Below are 11,472 nucleotides of genomic sequence, written 5' to 3'. Positions count from 1 at the left end.
TAGCTTAAATTGAAATTTGAATACATCCCGCCTATATTTCAACTGGGTGGCAACTTTACTGCTTCATTCTTCTGCCAACCCCGTTCTATCACGACACTTATCGGTTGCATCGCTCAGCATCGATATTTACAAACATCGATAAGAACCGCCCAAACACATGTTTTTCACATCACTAACGAAGTGCAATTCAATTTAATCCGTTGCAAATTCCCGCGTATTAATTATATTTGTTGCACAGCAAGCAGCTGAAAAACGCCGCCCAGCCAAACGGGCAACGCGATGCGGTGATTAAATCGCAGACGAGCTGCTAGAGGCGGACTGCGCGCAGTAAGCGAAAAAAGGGCGCCAAAAGGTGAACATTCCCATGCAACCACTCGCGTTTAAGACAAAACAACAGGACAAAACCCATGCAACTACCCTCGCCGAAGGACAAACTCATGCGCAACGGCAGCGTGCAGCAAGCGAAAGCGAATTTCTCCTGGCAATCGCTAACGCAACTCTTGAGCGGCCTGTGGCAGCGCCTCTATTTGCCGCGTTCGCCGTTTTTGGCTTTGCCAGCGCCGCCCCTGGCCACGCCCCCAGCTAATACTACGCAGCGCAAAGCGAACGAAGAGGTAAGACAGCTGAAAAGCCCCAAACAAGATATGAAAACGCTCGACAAAACAGATAGCTGGAAAATACAAAAAACAAGATATCCAACAAAACTGCTACCTGTCCATGGGATTTGAGGCACTCATACTGACGCAGAAGCGAGTGTGCGTGTGCACAGCTGATTACGCAGCACGCCGCGTCGCCAGGGCTGTCGACTCGCAAACGGACGAAAAAGTACAAAGCATTTCTTGGGTTTTACACCATTAAACTCAAATTCTCACTCCCAGAAGCAAAGTTTTGTAGCATAATATTTTTTTTATTTGCTGTAGGCTATTATGATGACACTATTATATATTTTTGTATCCGTTTTATTCGCTACCATTGTTGCGCACCCGGCAACCCTTTTCCCCCAGCGCTTTGCAACACTAAGCATTATTAGTGTACAACACTGTCTCCCAGACGTGGTGAATAAAATACCAAGTGACGTGAATTGTAGGGAAAAAAAACACGATTTTCAACGCAAACGCACATTATTATTCGGTGTGTGCCAAAAGCCCTAAAAGCGTTAACAGCTACAAGCAGAAGCCAGGATTTTCAGGACAACAATTGTGGATAGAGCGGCAGCAGCAGCTGCACAATAGGCAATCAACAACGGCAGCGACAGCGACGCTTTGGCCAGGCAACAACAACAGTAGCAAAGCAAAGCCAGCGGAGCGCATACAACAAAAATCAATTTTCGCGCTCGTGAAAAAAATCGGCAGCAAATTGCAAGGTAGATGCGCTAATGGTTAGCTAATTAAAATGCGAAAGTTTGTGGGCTTTTCCGTTGGTTTTATTTGTGGTCCGTTTTTCCAATGCACCCATACAGAGGCACAATATTGCAATTTCGTTGAGCGCCCTCGTGTGCGAGTGTGTGTATGTGTGTGTTTGTCTGTTTTTACGTGTATGCGTGTGCGTGCCAGCTGTATTCCGTACTGTACTCACCTCTTTGGTGGGAACAGCTGAAAGGGGGTGGTGGGCGATTCGGGGCTGTTCCCAGTACTCACACCACCCGTTGGCTTACAGTTCATTAGTACATATATGCGTATATAAGTAGCTGTGTATAGCAGTCTATGGTTAAATCTGATAGGTGTCTAATAGGTAACACAGACCCACTGACAGTGTGTGTATACTACTTTTTCAGATGCCCAGAACACGGAGACTCCACCACTCAAGGGATCGCTCCTCGGCGGGCACACGAGACAAGCGCCGACGGCACGATACTGCCGATCATTCGCCACCCCTAGCTGAGGCCCCATCGCCGTAAGTTCGCCACCATGTGTGCTTTCTCAGATATACCCATATTCTCGAGATTCTCTTTGAGCTATGTGAGGAACTACTCATCTACCCATTGTACTCATGATCTCCATTATTTCACTGCAGGCCGCGCATCACCAACACACATCACACCAGATCGGCGGCCAAGCGAAGGCGACACGAGCTCGATGCCAAGAAGGCCCAGATATCCAAGGAGCCCACGTAAGTAACTCGCATGATTTGTCATTTGGCATACCCTATCCAATCGGAGGGTTTAAAATAGATTCCAAGCGAAGCGGACTTCGCTGAGGAAACACATACTCTTCTCGGTCGATTCTTCTAAAGAGAGTATTACTGATTTCTTGTGCAATCCATAGATGCCTATAAAAATAGTTTCTTTGAATGCCAAAGCGTTACTGTATTCAAAAATTCATTAGACACGAGACCATATGTCCAGTTACAAAAATCGATTTCGAAATTCCCATCGCATACCGAAAATATTTTAAGTTGTCAAGAGATTTACTCTGCCTTTATGTACGCTTTTTTCATTGCGCAAAAATTGTAAAAGATCGAAATTTGGATGTGCATTCAATTCCCCCCGGAGTATATAAATGCCTTTTGCTACCAATATTACTTATAATACTCGTTCAATGGGAATATCCCAAATACCTCAGATTTGGCTACTTCAATACCAATACTAATTTAAAATTTCATGGAACTGAGAAACTTTAAAACGGCCTTGGAAACAGAGAAAGTCTGAATCTACTTATCTATTTCGCACTTCTCTTGTATTTAGGAAGTGTGACTTGCCTGAGTGTTAAAGAGACGAAGGAGCATGACTTCACATCTGCCTCCACAACCTCGAGTGAATGAACAAACTTCCCCGGTGTGAAACCTTTCGAAAAGTCTCGGGTCTTGTCCACATAAACTGGCTCTGCCTACTGCACCACGGGTATTTCCCCCAGCTGTCGGAGATGTGGCAACCAGAGTGTCCTGCCCACGCAGTGCTCTGCGCACTGCGCTCCTTGGGACTCGCTTTCTTTGAATGGCTTGTAAACGGTCGTGTCTTTAATGGTGCATGGCTCCATAAAGAAGTGCCGCCCGAGCAGCAGGAGCAGCCAGAGAAACAAATTAACATTCGGCCATATATGGCAAGTGAAATCTGCGCTGGTTCCTGCCAGCTAAGAGTCATCCTCTTCAGTCGGCTTACTGTAAATTAATGCGGACTCAGCGATTTCTTTGTGCTGACCCCCTTTGGAAGGCCGGTGGACGTGGGCGTTTGGGTCTCCACCAGATCTGGTGAATCCTGGCGCGTTGTCCGCTGCATTTCCTCGCCTTAATTTATGCGCCTGCGTATTAAAAGCGTATTTGCATATTACTCAAAACAACGGATAACTTGAGGCGCGACGTTGTCGCATTTATTATTGTTTAATACACATGGCGTGGCCTTTTTAGGTAGTTGCAGCAAGAGCATCTTGGGGAGTTGGCTTAATCAGAGTCGCGTTTCGTAATTTATACGCCACTAGCAGCGACCGCTTTCTTTGTCGATAAAGTGACGTTTTCATGCCCGCCAGGGTGCTGCTGTTGCTGTCATTGTTTATTAACCTTATGCATTTGCCATAAAACACGCTGGCTAAGTGTTCATGAACCACAGCAGCGGTAGATTAATCGACCTGTCCCGGCTCATTACTCAAAAGTTGGTGACATCTTGCAACGCGGAAGTGGCCGAAAAAAAGCGCAGCCCAAATATGAAAATCAAACGCAACGATAAGGAATAGTATTCTCAAATGTGTATTGCCCGCATTTCCGCCATGCTCTTGTTTTATTGTCGATCATTTTCGATTTCAATTTCAATCATTTTTTATTTAAATTACAAGCCATCAATTGGGTGCACGCATGGTGCGGCGAATTCGCCGCTGCCTCGACTGCGACTCGATCGTTTGTCGTCGTCTGTAAGCTGGTAAACTGGAAATGCGAGCAGCGAAGTCAAGCGGTAGAGGTAGCAGAGGCGGCAGCGCCGGAGGCAGCGGCGGTACAACCGACACTTGTTCGCTACCAACTTGTCGCTCGGTTGCTCAGTCGCAACGACAACTCGAAAGCGAATGGAGGTGCTGGCTTCTTCGCTCGTCGCCGTCGCCGCCGTGCAACCGCCACCAAGTGTTTTTTGAGAGAAATGTACAAGCAGCTCTATATTGTTTATAATTTTTAACAAAATGCAGTGTGTGCTCCTGAGCACTGAGCTGTCCAGTGTGATTTGTGTGATTTTCGCGACTTGTTTATGCATCCTGGCCAAAAATAATAATTCGCGCGCCTACGGAATTTCAAATCAGCTCGAAAACACCCCCTCAATCATTTCAAGAAGTTTCAATGCTGTGCATACAGAGCTTTTAGAGGACAGAAGAAAATCAGAGACCAGTGGGAACAAACCTTAGCCAACACGGGTTAACTAAACCAAGATAAGATAGCTACGACTACGACTGCGACAATGACGCCTACAACTTATCAAAGACGGGTTGCACTGAACGGATGACTTGGAGGAACCGGACGTGCCGATAGTATTTTTATTGGCCAAGGGATTTCGCATTTATTTCCGATTCCATTACTCATAGCGTCACAACCAGTTGCCGTTCGTCGGCTGCTGCCTGTTGTTGACCCGCTTGGCTGTTTGACTGTTTGGCTGTTCGGGAGGCCCAAGACTTGCGTTTCCTTTTGCGAATCAGGTTAAAAAAGTAAAAATTGTGAAAACTGGTCGGCGGAGGACCTGTTCGCAGCCGGGTCTTTGAGCTCGGCGCATGCGCAGACACTTTCTACCAACTGCGAACAACGTGTATTTGGCTCGCTCAGCAATTGCATAAAGTCTTAACTGGTTGGGATTTGGGGGTCTTATCAATGAACTTGCCAGTGACCGGTGGTTGGGTAGCAATTGGATTTGCCACAGGCTAAATCGCAGTCAAGGTTCAGGGTTATTTTAGTGGCTAATTCAATTGTGGCCCTCGCCGTGCTGACAGGCCAAAAGTGGCAAAAACAAAAACGAAATGCGGCCAGCAAGAAGTCGCACAAATGCAGGGGGTTTTCTGGGCGATGGATACTGCCGTTCGGGGTAGCCCACTCATAAGCCATCGAGAACGTGTTAATTACACGCGTTTCAACCAGCCAAATCAGCAGCAGAAGCAGCAACAGCAGCCAGCGCCAGCAGACAAGAGAAAAGTGTTCGATAAATTATTGAAACTAAAGGCTGGGCCAAGGTGTTCCATGGAATATGTCTGACTGGTCGCCGTAGCTTACGTAGTAGTCCGTTCGCGACAAGCCGTGTGTGCACAGCATTGAAAATTCTCAAATTCAAACAGCCAGCGATATACAAATGATAACGATAAAGCTAAAGATAAGCGATCTTCCAAGTGCACGCGTTTAAAGTAAACGTTCAGCGGTTTAAATTTCAACGCCAATTCTAAACGAGATCATTAGCAACAACAAGGAACCTACATCATTGCCCCGCAGCAACATCAGCAATTACGAATAATTAACCAACGAGCGAGTCTATTTAACAACGAAATAAAAACCATAAAAAGCTAACAAAATGCCAGTCGTTGGTCAACAGTATGGAAATGGCTTTCGGCCATACAGCTCCTTTCGAGTGCCGCGCGGCAGTTGTGGCTACGGCAACAACACCAGCGGTAGCAACAGCAACAACAACCCCGGGAGCAGTGTCCAAATGGGAGCAGCAGCTGCCCAACCCCTGAGCAGCAACGGTGCCAACAGATCGATGGTGAAATCGATGCCGGGCAGAAACAACAACCCGGCAGCTGGGTCCTCTTCCACATCCACAGCCTCGTCGACTTCCTCGATCCATCAGCAGGGTGTTGTGACCGGTGGCAATTTTGTACGCCAGCAGCCCTGGCGGAGCAGTTACTGCAGCAGCAATCGCCACAAGTTGCAAACCGAACCGCATCCGCACCATCAGCAGCAAAGACTGGTGAGCGGTGGCAGCGTGAAGCCACTGACGCCCAAGCTGATCCGTCGCATAGAGAGCACCTGCTCCACCACAGCGTCCACACGCCACTGCAAGGCGAGGGCGCCACTACCGCCCACTCAGGCTGCCCGACCGGTGACCACGCCCAGCACTGCCAGGAAACAGTATCAGACAGCGGGCTCAGTATCAGTATCATCACAGCAACCGATGGGAACCCCCACCAGCCAGAAGCGCAACTACCAGGCGGGACGAACGGCCGCCAAGGAGAACTGCCCTGCCCGCTTGGGTCAGCGCTCCACCAAAAACTATCCGGCACCGCAGCCACCGCTGCCTCCGCGAAGGCAGGCTGCCACCAATGATCTCACCAGTGGAGGAGGAGCCGGAAAGGCCACTCCTCTGGCCCAGCGTCGCCAGCTGCCGGCCACGCCCAAGCTGAGCCTCAAGCAGCGCAGCAACGGGTGCACCCACAATGGAGAGGGAGCTGGCTCCTCGACGGGCTCCAGTGATTCGCACGACTCTCCGCGCCTCAAGAAGGCTTTCTCAAATAAGTTTCCCCAGGGATTGCCCTTCGAGGAGGAGTTTTACGGACGCAATCGCTCCTACTCGCAGTCGTCCAGCAACTACAGTTTCTACAGTTCCGTGGGTGCGCCCACAACGCCCCATGATGAAGATGATGCCGAAGATGTGGATGAAAAAGTCCATCGTGTGCGCTGTGACGACGATGATGAGTTCCAGCGCAAACCGTCCACCGATGAGTCTCTCTATGTGGACTTCTCGAAACTGGTGCAGACCCACCAGCAACGGCAGTATGTGCCCGCCAGCTCCTGGATAAGGGCTTCCCCGGATGAAGGCGAACTGCTTCGGAGCAAGCGAACTAGTCAGCTAACACCTGCCCAGCAGAGAAGGAAGAACAGCAAGTACGCACGCTCCATGCACGAGTATCTGTACAGCGATGAGCCCGGACAGGCCAGGACCAAGCATCGGTTGTCCGTGGTCGATGAGCCAGAGGATGGATACTACAGCTATGCGGCTGGTACACCGGATCCGCTGCCCTCGCCGCCGCCCACGCCCCGTACGGACATCTATGTGGCCGCAGCTTCGTGGGCACCCAAGCCGCTCTACCCCGACCGCGTGATGTTGCCACCAGCGGATGGCAACAACAATCACCAGAAGCAACAGCCGCGTCGACGGTCCGAGCACTTGGGGTCCACGACGTGTGAGTATATGTGAGTGTCTCTTCAGCATGCGGAAACTCGTATCTGAAAACTGGAGCTAGCCTTGAGTGGCGGCACAGCTTGCTGACTAAGCGTTCTGTCCGCACTTCATTTAAAGCCACCGAGCACCTACTCCTCGCACTCCGCATTGTTTCATCTCCATCTTGTGCTCAACTCAATCTCGTTCTCGATGATGTTTGTTTTCTGTTTCTGTTTTTATTTTGATTTTTTTTTCTCTATATACTTATATGTTTGTTATTGTTGGCGTTGTGCCGCTACGATTCGGTTCAAGATCTCCCCGCCAAATTTGGTCAAGCACACCGCCCCTACTTATGAGCTGAGCCGCCAGTTGCGGTGTCCAAATGGTGAACTCCGTCCGGCTCATTAGGCAAACCTAAGCGCCGGGCCGGGCGAACTGCAAAGCTTTTAGCGTTCTACCCTCAAGTATGGGACACACTTCATTTGGTTGAGCGCCTTACTCTCAACCCCTTTTCCGTCGCTTTGTTGACTTGCGGGGCCTAAGAGTTTCGACCTGGTTCTTGAACATTTTTCCGTGCTATATGATTTCGTAGTGCCTATTCAAAAGAGCAGCTGATGTCCAGATTCCAATGAAATCCGAGCTCTCATCAATTAACACTTAGTCTAATATGAATCTATGACGTTTCATGGTGTTATTAACATTTTCGATCTTCCAATTTCTTGTTGCCATTCATTTTAGAGGATCGAATTCCGTTTAAACTTATTCAAATACATTTAATAGGTTTTTATTTATCTAACAATTACGAAAACAAATTAGTTCATACTGCTTCCTAAAAGTATATTTATTTTGAGTAAAGTAGTATATTAAGTACGAGTATATTGACCGAATTGGCCGAAAATCGCTTTTCTGGTTTTTGCGACTAAACACCAGTATTTTGATCAGAACATTCGAAATATTGGTCAGAATATGAAATGTCATACCTCGTTGAGTTCGTAATTAAATTTCCAATCGAACTGCGTTTTCAAAAAAAATTAAATTTTTTTTTCACATTTTTTGTAATTTTGGATGGTGACTTTTGAATATTGGCCGAAAATCGCTTTTCTGGTTTTTGCGACTATTATTATCAGTATTTTGATCAGAACATTGGAAATATTGGTCCGAATATGGAATGTCATACCTCGTTGAGTTCGTAATTAAATTTCCAACCAAAAGGTGTTTTCAAAACAAAATAAAATTTTTTTTACATTTTTTGTAATTTTTGATGATGAAGTTAGAATATTGGCCAAAAATCGTTTTTCTGGTTTTTGCGACTATAAACACCAGTATTTTGATCAGAACATTCGAAATATTGGTCCGAATATGGAATGTCATACCTCGTTGAGTTCGTAATTAAATTTCCAATCGAACTGTGTTTTCAAAAAACAACTGGCCATTTGAAGTGTTCCATCTCTGACTGCTCTTCTTTTTAAATTCCTGATGACTTAAATGCCGCGCATAGCTCTTCCTGCTGAAATATTTTTAGGCAATTATGTCAGCAGCTGGCCAAATGGAATCCTCACTTTGTCAATGTAGGTCTCCGCAACTTGGGACTCTTGCATCAAAAGGGAGGGGCCATAAGATCTTTTTAATTTGTCTTTTTGTGTTATGTTTGCTGGGCTTCTGTTTCTTGCTCGGGTTCATTTATCTGACGTTTATCACGATCGGAACAAACCGGACCTGTCTCCGCGGACCCATATACGATCACAATCGATGCGGCTACCGCCGGCGGCTGGGGTAGCCAACTAAAGCTGACAACAAAGCTTAGATCTTGAGCTTACAGTTCTCGATCGATTTCCGACAGCGCAAGGCAGGCCTAATCGAAAAAAAATAACAACGCCAACGATCTGAAAACAAAAGTGAATAATGGATGCAACTCTCAGCGCCGATTGAAATGTTTGTTTTTATTTTGTATTTTTAATGTTTTTTATTGACTTCCTATAAAGAGTCAGCCGAAAGGTGATTGACTACGCACCGCAAAAACAAATACAAATAAAAAACTCACACCCAAACAATGCAGTCTGGGGAGATCTTCTAGACTCGATTTAAATTGCACACAAATTTCCATCGCTTCCTTTTTCGCATCGAGTGTGTTGTGTGTGTGTGTAAGTTTGCGAGCGGGCCGAAAGCAGGGGGACATTTGGCATATTTAATTTGGCCTGTTGCTGAATTCGCTTAACTGTTGTTTGTTTTCGTTAACAGTAATGGCCGGCTCGGTCCGTTCGAGATTGATGGATGGGGTTACTCGGAGGGGGGAAGGCGGCGGCGATCTCAGTGCAAAATTTCATTACGTTCATTGAACCGGGCGATCTCTCTCCCTCTTTGCCAACAGATTGAACTGACTCAGACTCATACTCAGACCCAGACCCCGACACTGGCTGCCTGCTTGAACCCGCGCGACATGGCACTTCCTCCTCCAGTGGAGCCAGCAGCTCCTCCTCTCTAACTGACGCACAAAGGCCTTTCCATGCCATGCAATGCCCATCTCACTTACTGCCCGAAGTGCCAATTGATGTCCGCTGTTTGCGCAGACGCAGCCAGTGACCTTGCAATTGGCCAACGTCACCTCGTCACCTGGCCCTCGGCCTGCCGGCTCCTCTAGCCCTCGATCCGAGATCTGCCACCCAAATGGATTTGCATAATCCCGCAGCTGTGTTTGGGCTGCTAACATACGTGGCCCCTTACTCATTCTTTGTTCATATCAATATTTCTGCTTTTCAGCAGTTATACTCGGCAATACTCGTAACGGCACTTCTTTTGTCACTTAAGGCTCGCGACAGTCATCTGCATTTCACCCAGTGGTCGGAACCCTCTACTTTTGCCCTCTTGATAACTTTTAGACTCTGTGGGGAGAGCCCGAAAATTCCGGTTTCTCATTATGTTTCATTTGAGGACAGTGATACATTGGTATAGTACTGGCTTCTGCTTTAGTCAATGAGCCAATAGCCAAACGAAACCAGAGATATGCCATATATATATATTTAATATATTTAATCGTATTCAAGTTCTGCTGACCAGGGATGGAGTTAAAGTGTCACGTCGATAAATAGGAAGAAAAGATAGATGGGTATTTAAACATGCCAAATTAATGAATTTAAAATCACAATTATTCCATATAGGGAGTTGACTTTAAGTGACGGATAAATTGAGTTTTAATATGGGAGTTTTCTGTTTTTGCGGAAGTGTCGACGTGAAAATGTTATACGTAGGTATAAAACATTAAAGATTTGAGCTGTGTTACCTTAAAGTTATCAATACTGAACATTAAACAGTTCATGAACCAAGAAAGTTCGCCTTGGTCTATTGACATAAACATGTGGCATAAGTCTTCGGTTTATTGATCCGAGTTGTTGAAATTGTTTTGAAAATGTTTTGATTTTATCTCATCTGATGAACTGTCTATCACAAAGTTGAATATTTATTGAGCTGGCCTGCCATAAATAGTTCACCAACCATGATGGCGAACCTTGAACCATCCCTAGCATTTCTTGGGCTATTCAACTGTTTTCGGTTATTTTGCGTGTGTAAGCGCATAAAACCAAAAATGACGCATAACTTCTGCAGTTCATTGGAAGCGAATATTGGCATCCAATTGTTAACGCTTTTTTTATTATATTTATATTTGTATAATTTGTTTGAGCGCCGGAGGGTAGGGGAGGGGGTGGAGGGCAGATCCCATATGTGCGCTACGTTTTGCTTAATGTATTTATGGCATTTTCAGGGTCAGCACAAAAAATAAGCTAAATACAACAAAACGAAGAAATATCTCTCGAGCCGCAACAAATGTTTGTCGGCGGTTGGCGGTGCAGGCAGCTCTGGTTGGTGGGTTTAAAGTGTCTCAGCTGCTCTATGTAAATCATGACAAAAAAAACTGGTTTTCGAATGATTAATTTCATAATTCAATAACACGGCTGGCTTATAAGAAACTATTTTCATCATGTTTTTATTCTCGTTCTCGGAAAGGCAAGCGAATTGCAGAGTTCCACTCGCAGTGGGTTATTGTTCTTAGCGGATTTCGCTTCGGCTAATCTTACTGACTGAATCTTAATGCTAATTGTTGTCGCAGATTCTTTATCATCTTGGAAGTGAAAAGGTGTACATGATTCGTACAAATTGCTGGCCATTAAGGAAGTTGGCCAAGACAATGGTGTTTAATCGTAGTCAATTGCGGTGTTCATTACATGCATGCAAACATGCATACAAATCAAGTTGGCACAAAGAATCGGTCAAGGTCGTCACAATCACTCTAGGAACCCTGTTGTCCACATGTCGGGAATGATAAGGCCAGAAATGGGATTGGCCTGGCCATAAAACTGTTGCCTCATCTGTGTGCCTGCGAAAAGTCGAGGCCAACAGAGAAAAGTTGAAAGAAACAATAAAGAACC

At 46.2% G+C, this 11,472-nt stretch overlaps 1 protein-coding gene across 3 annotated transcripts in view; it reads left to right on the top strand.

Moving 5' to 3' along the window:
• The first annotated feature begins 178 nt into the window (after positions 1–178).
• Positions 179–11,472, top strand: part of LOC120454172 (serine/threonine-protein kinase Doa) — a 35,476-nt gene continuing 24,182 nt past the window's right edge. The window contains exons 1-3 of one of the 3 annotated variants that reach the window (XM_039639251.2): positions 179–614; positions 1,775–1,893; positions 2,014–2,109. In XM_039639251.2, the coding sequence (XP_039495185.1) occupies positions 408–614; positions 1,775–1,893; positions 2,014–2,109 (422 nt within the window). In that variant the 5' untranslated portion in view covers positions 179–407. Of the gene's footprint in view, positions 615–1,774; positions 1,894–2,013; positions 2,110–5,241; positions 7,084–11,472 lie in introns of those variants that run through there. The other 2 variants (XM_039639247.2, XM_039639248.2) reach the window with 2 other exon arrangements.

The sequence above is a fragment of the Drosophila santomea genome, chromosome 3R (assembly GCF_016746245.2).
Source record: "Drosophila santomea strain STO CAGO 1482 chromosome 3R, Prin_Dsan_1.1, whole genome shotgun sequence".
NCBI classification, from domain to species: Eukaryota; Metazoa; Arthropoda; class Insecta; order Diptera; family Drosophilidae; genus Drosophila; species Drosophila santomea.
This window is presented reverse-complemented; position numbering and strand designations above follow the sequence as displayed.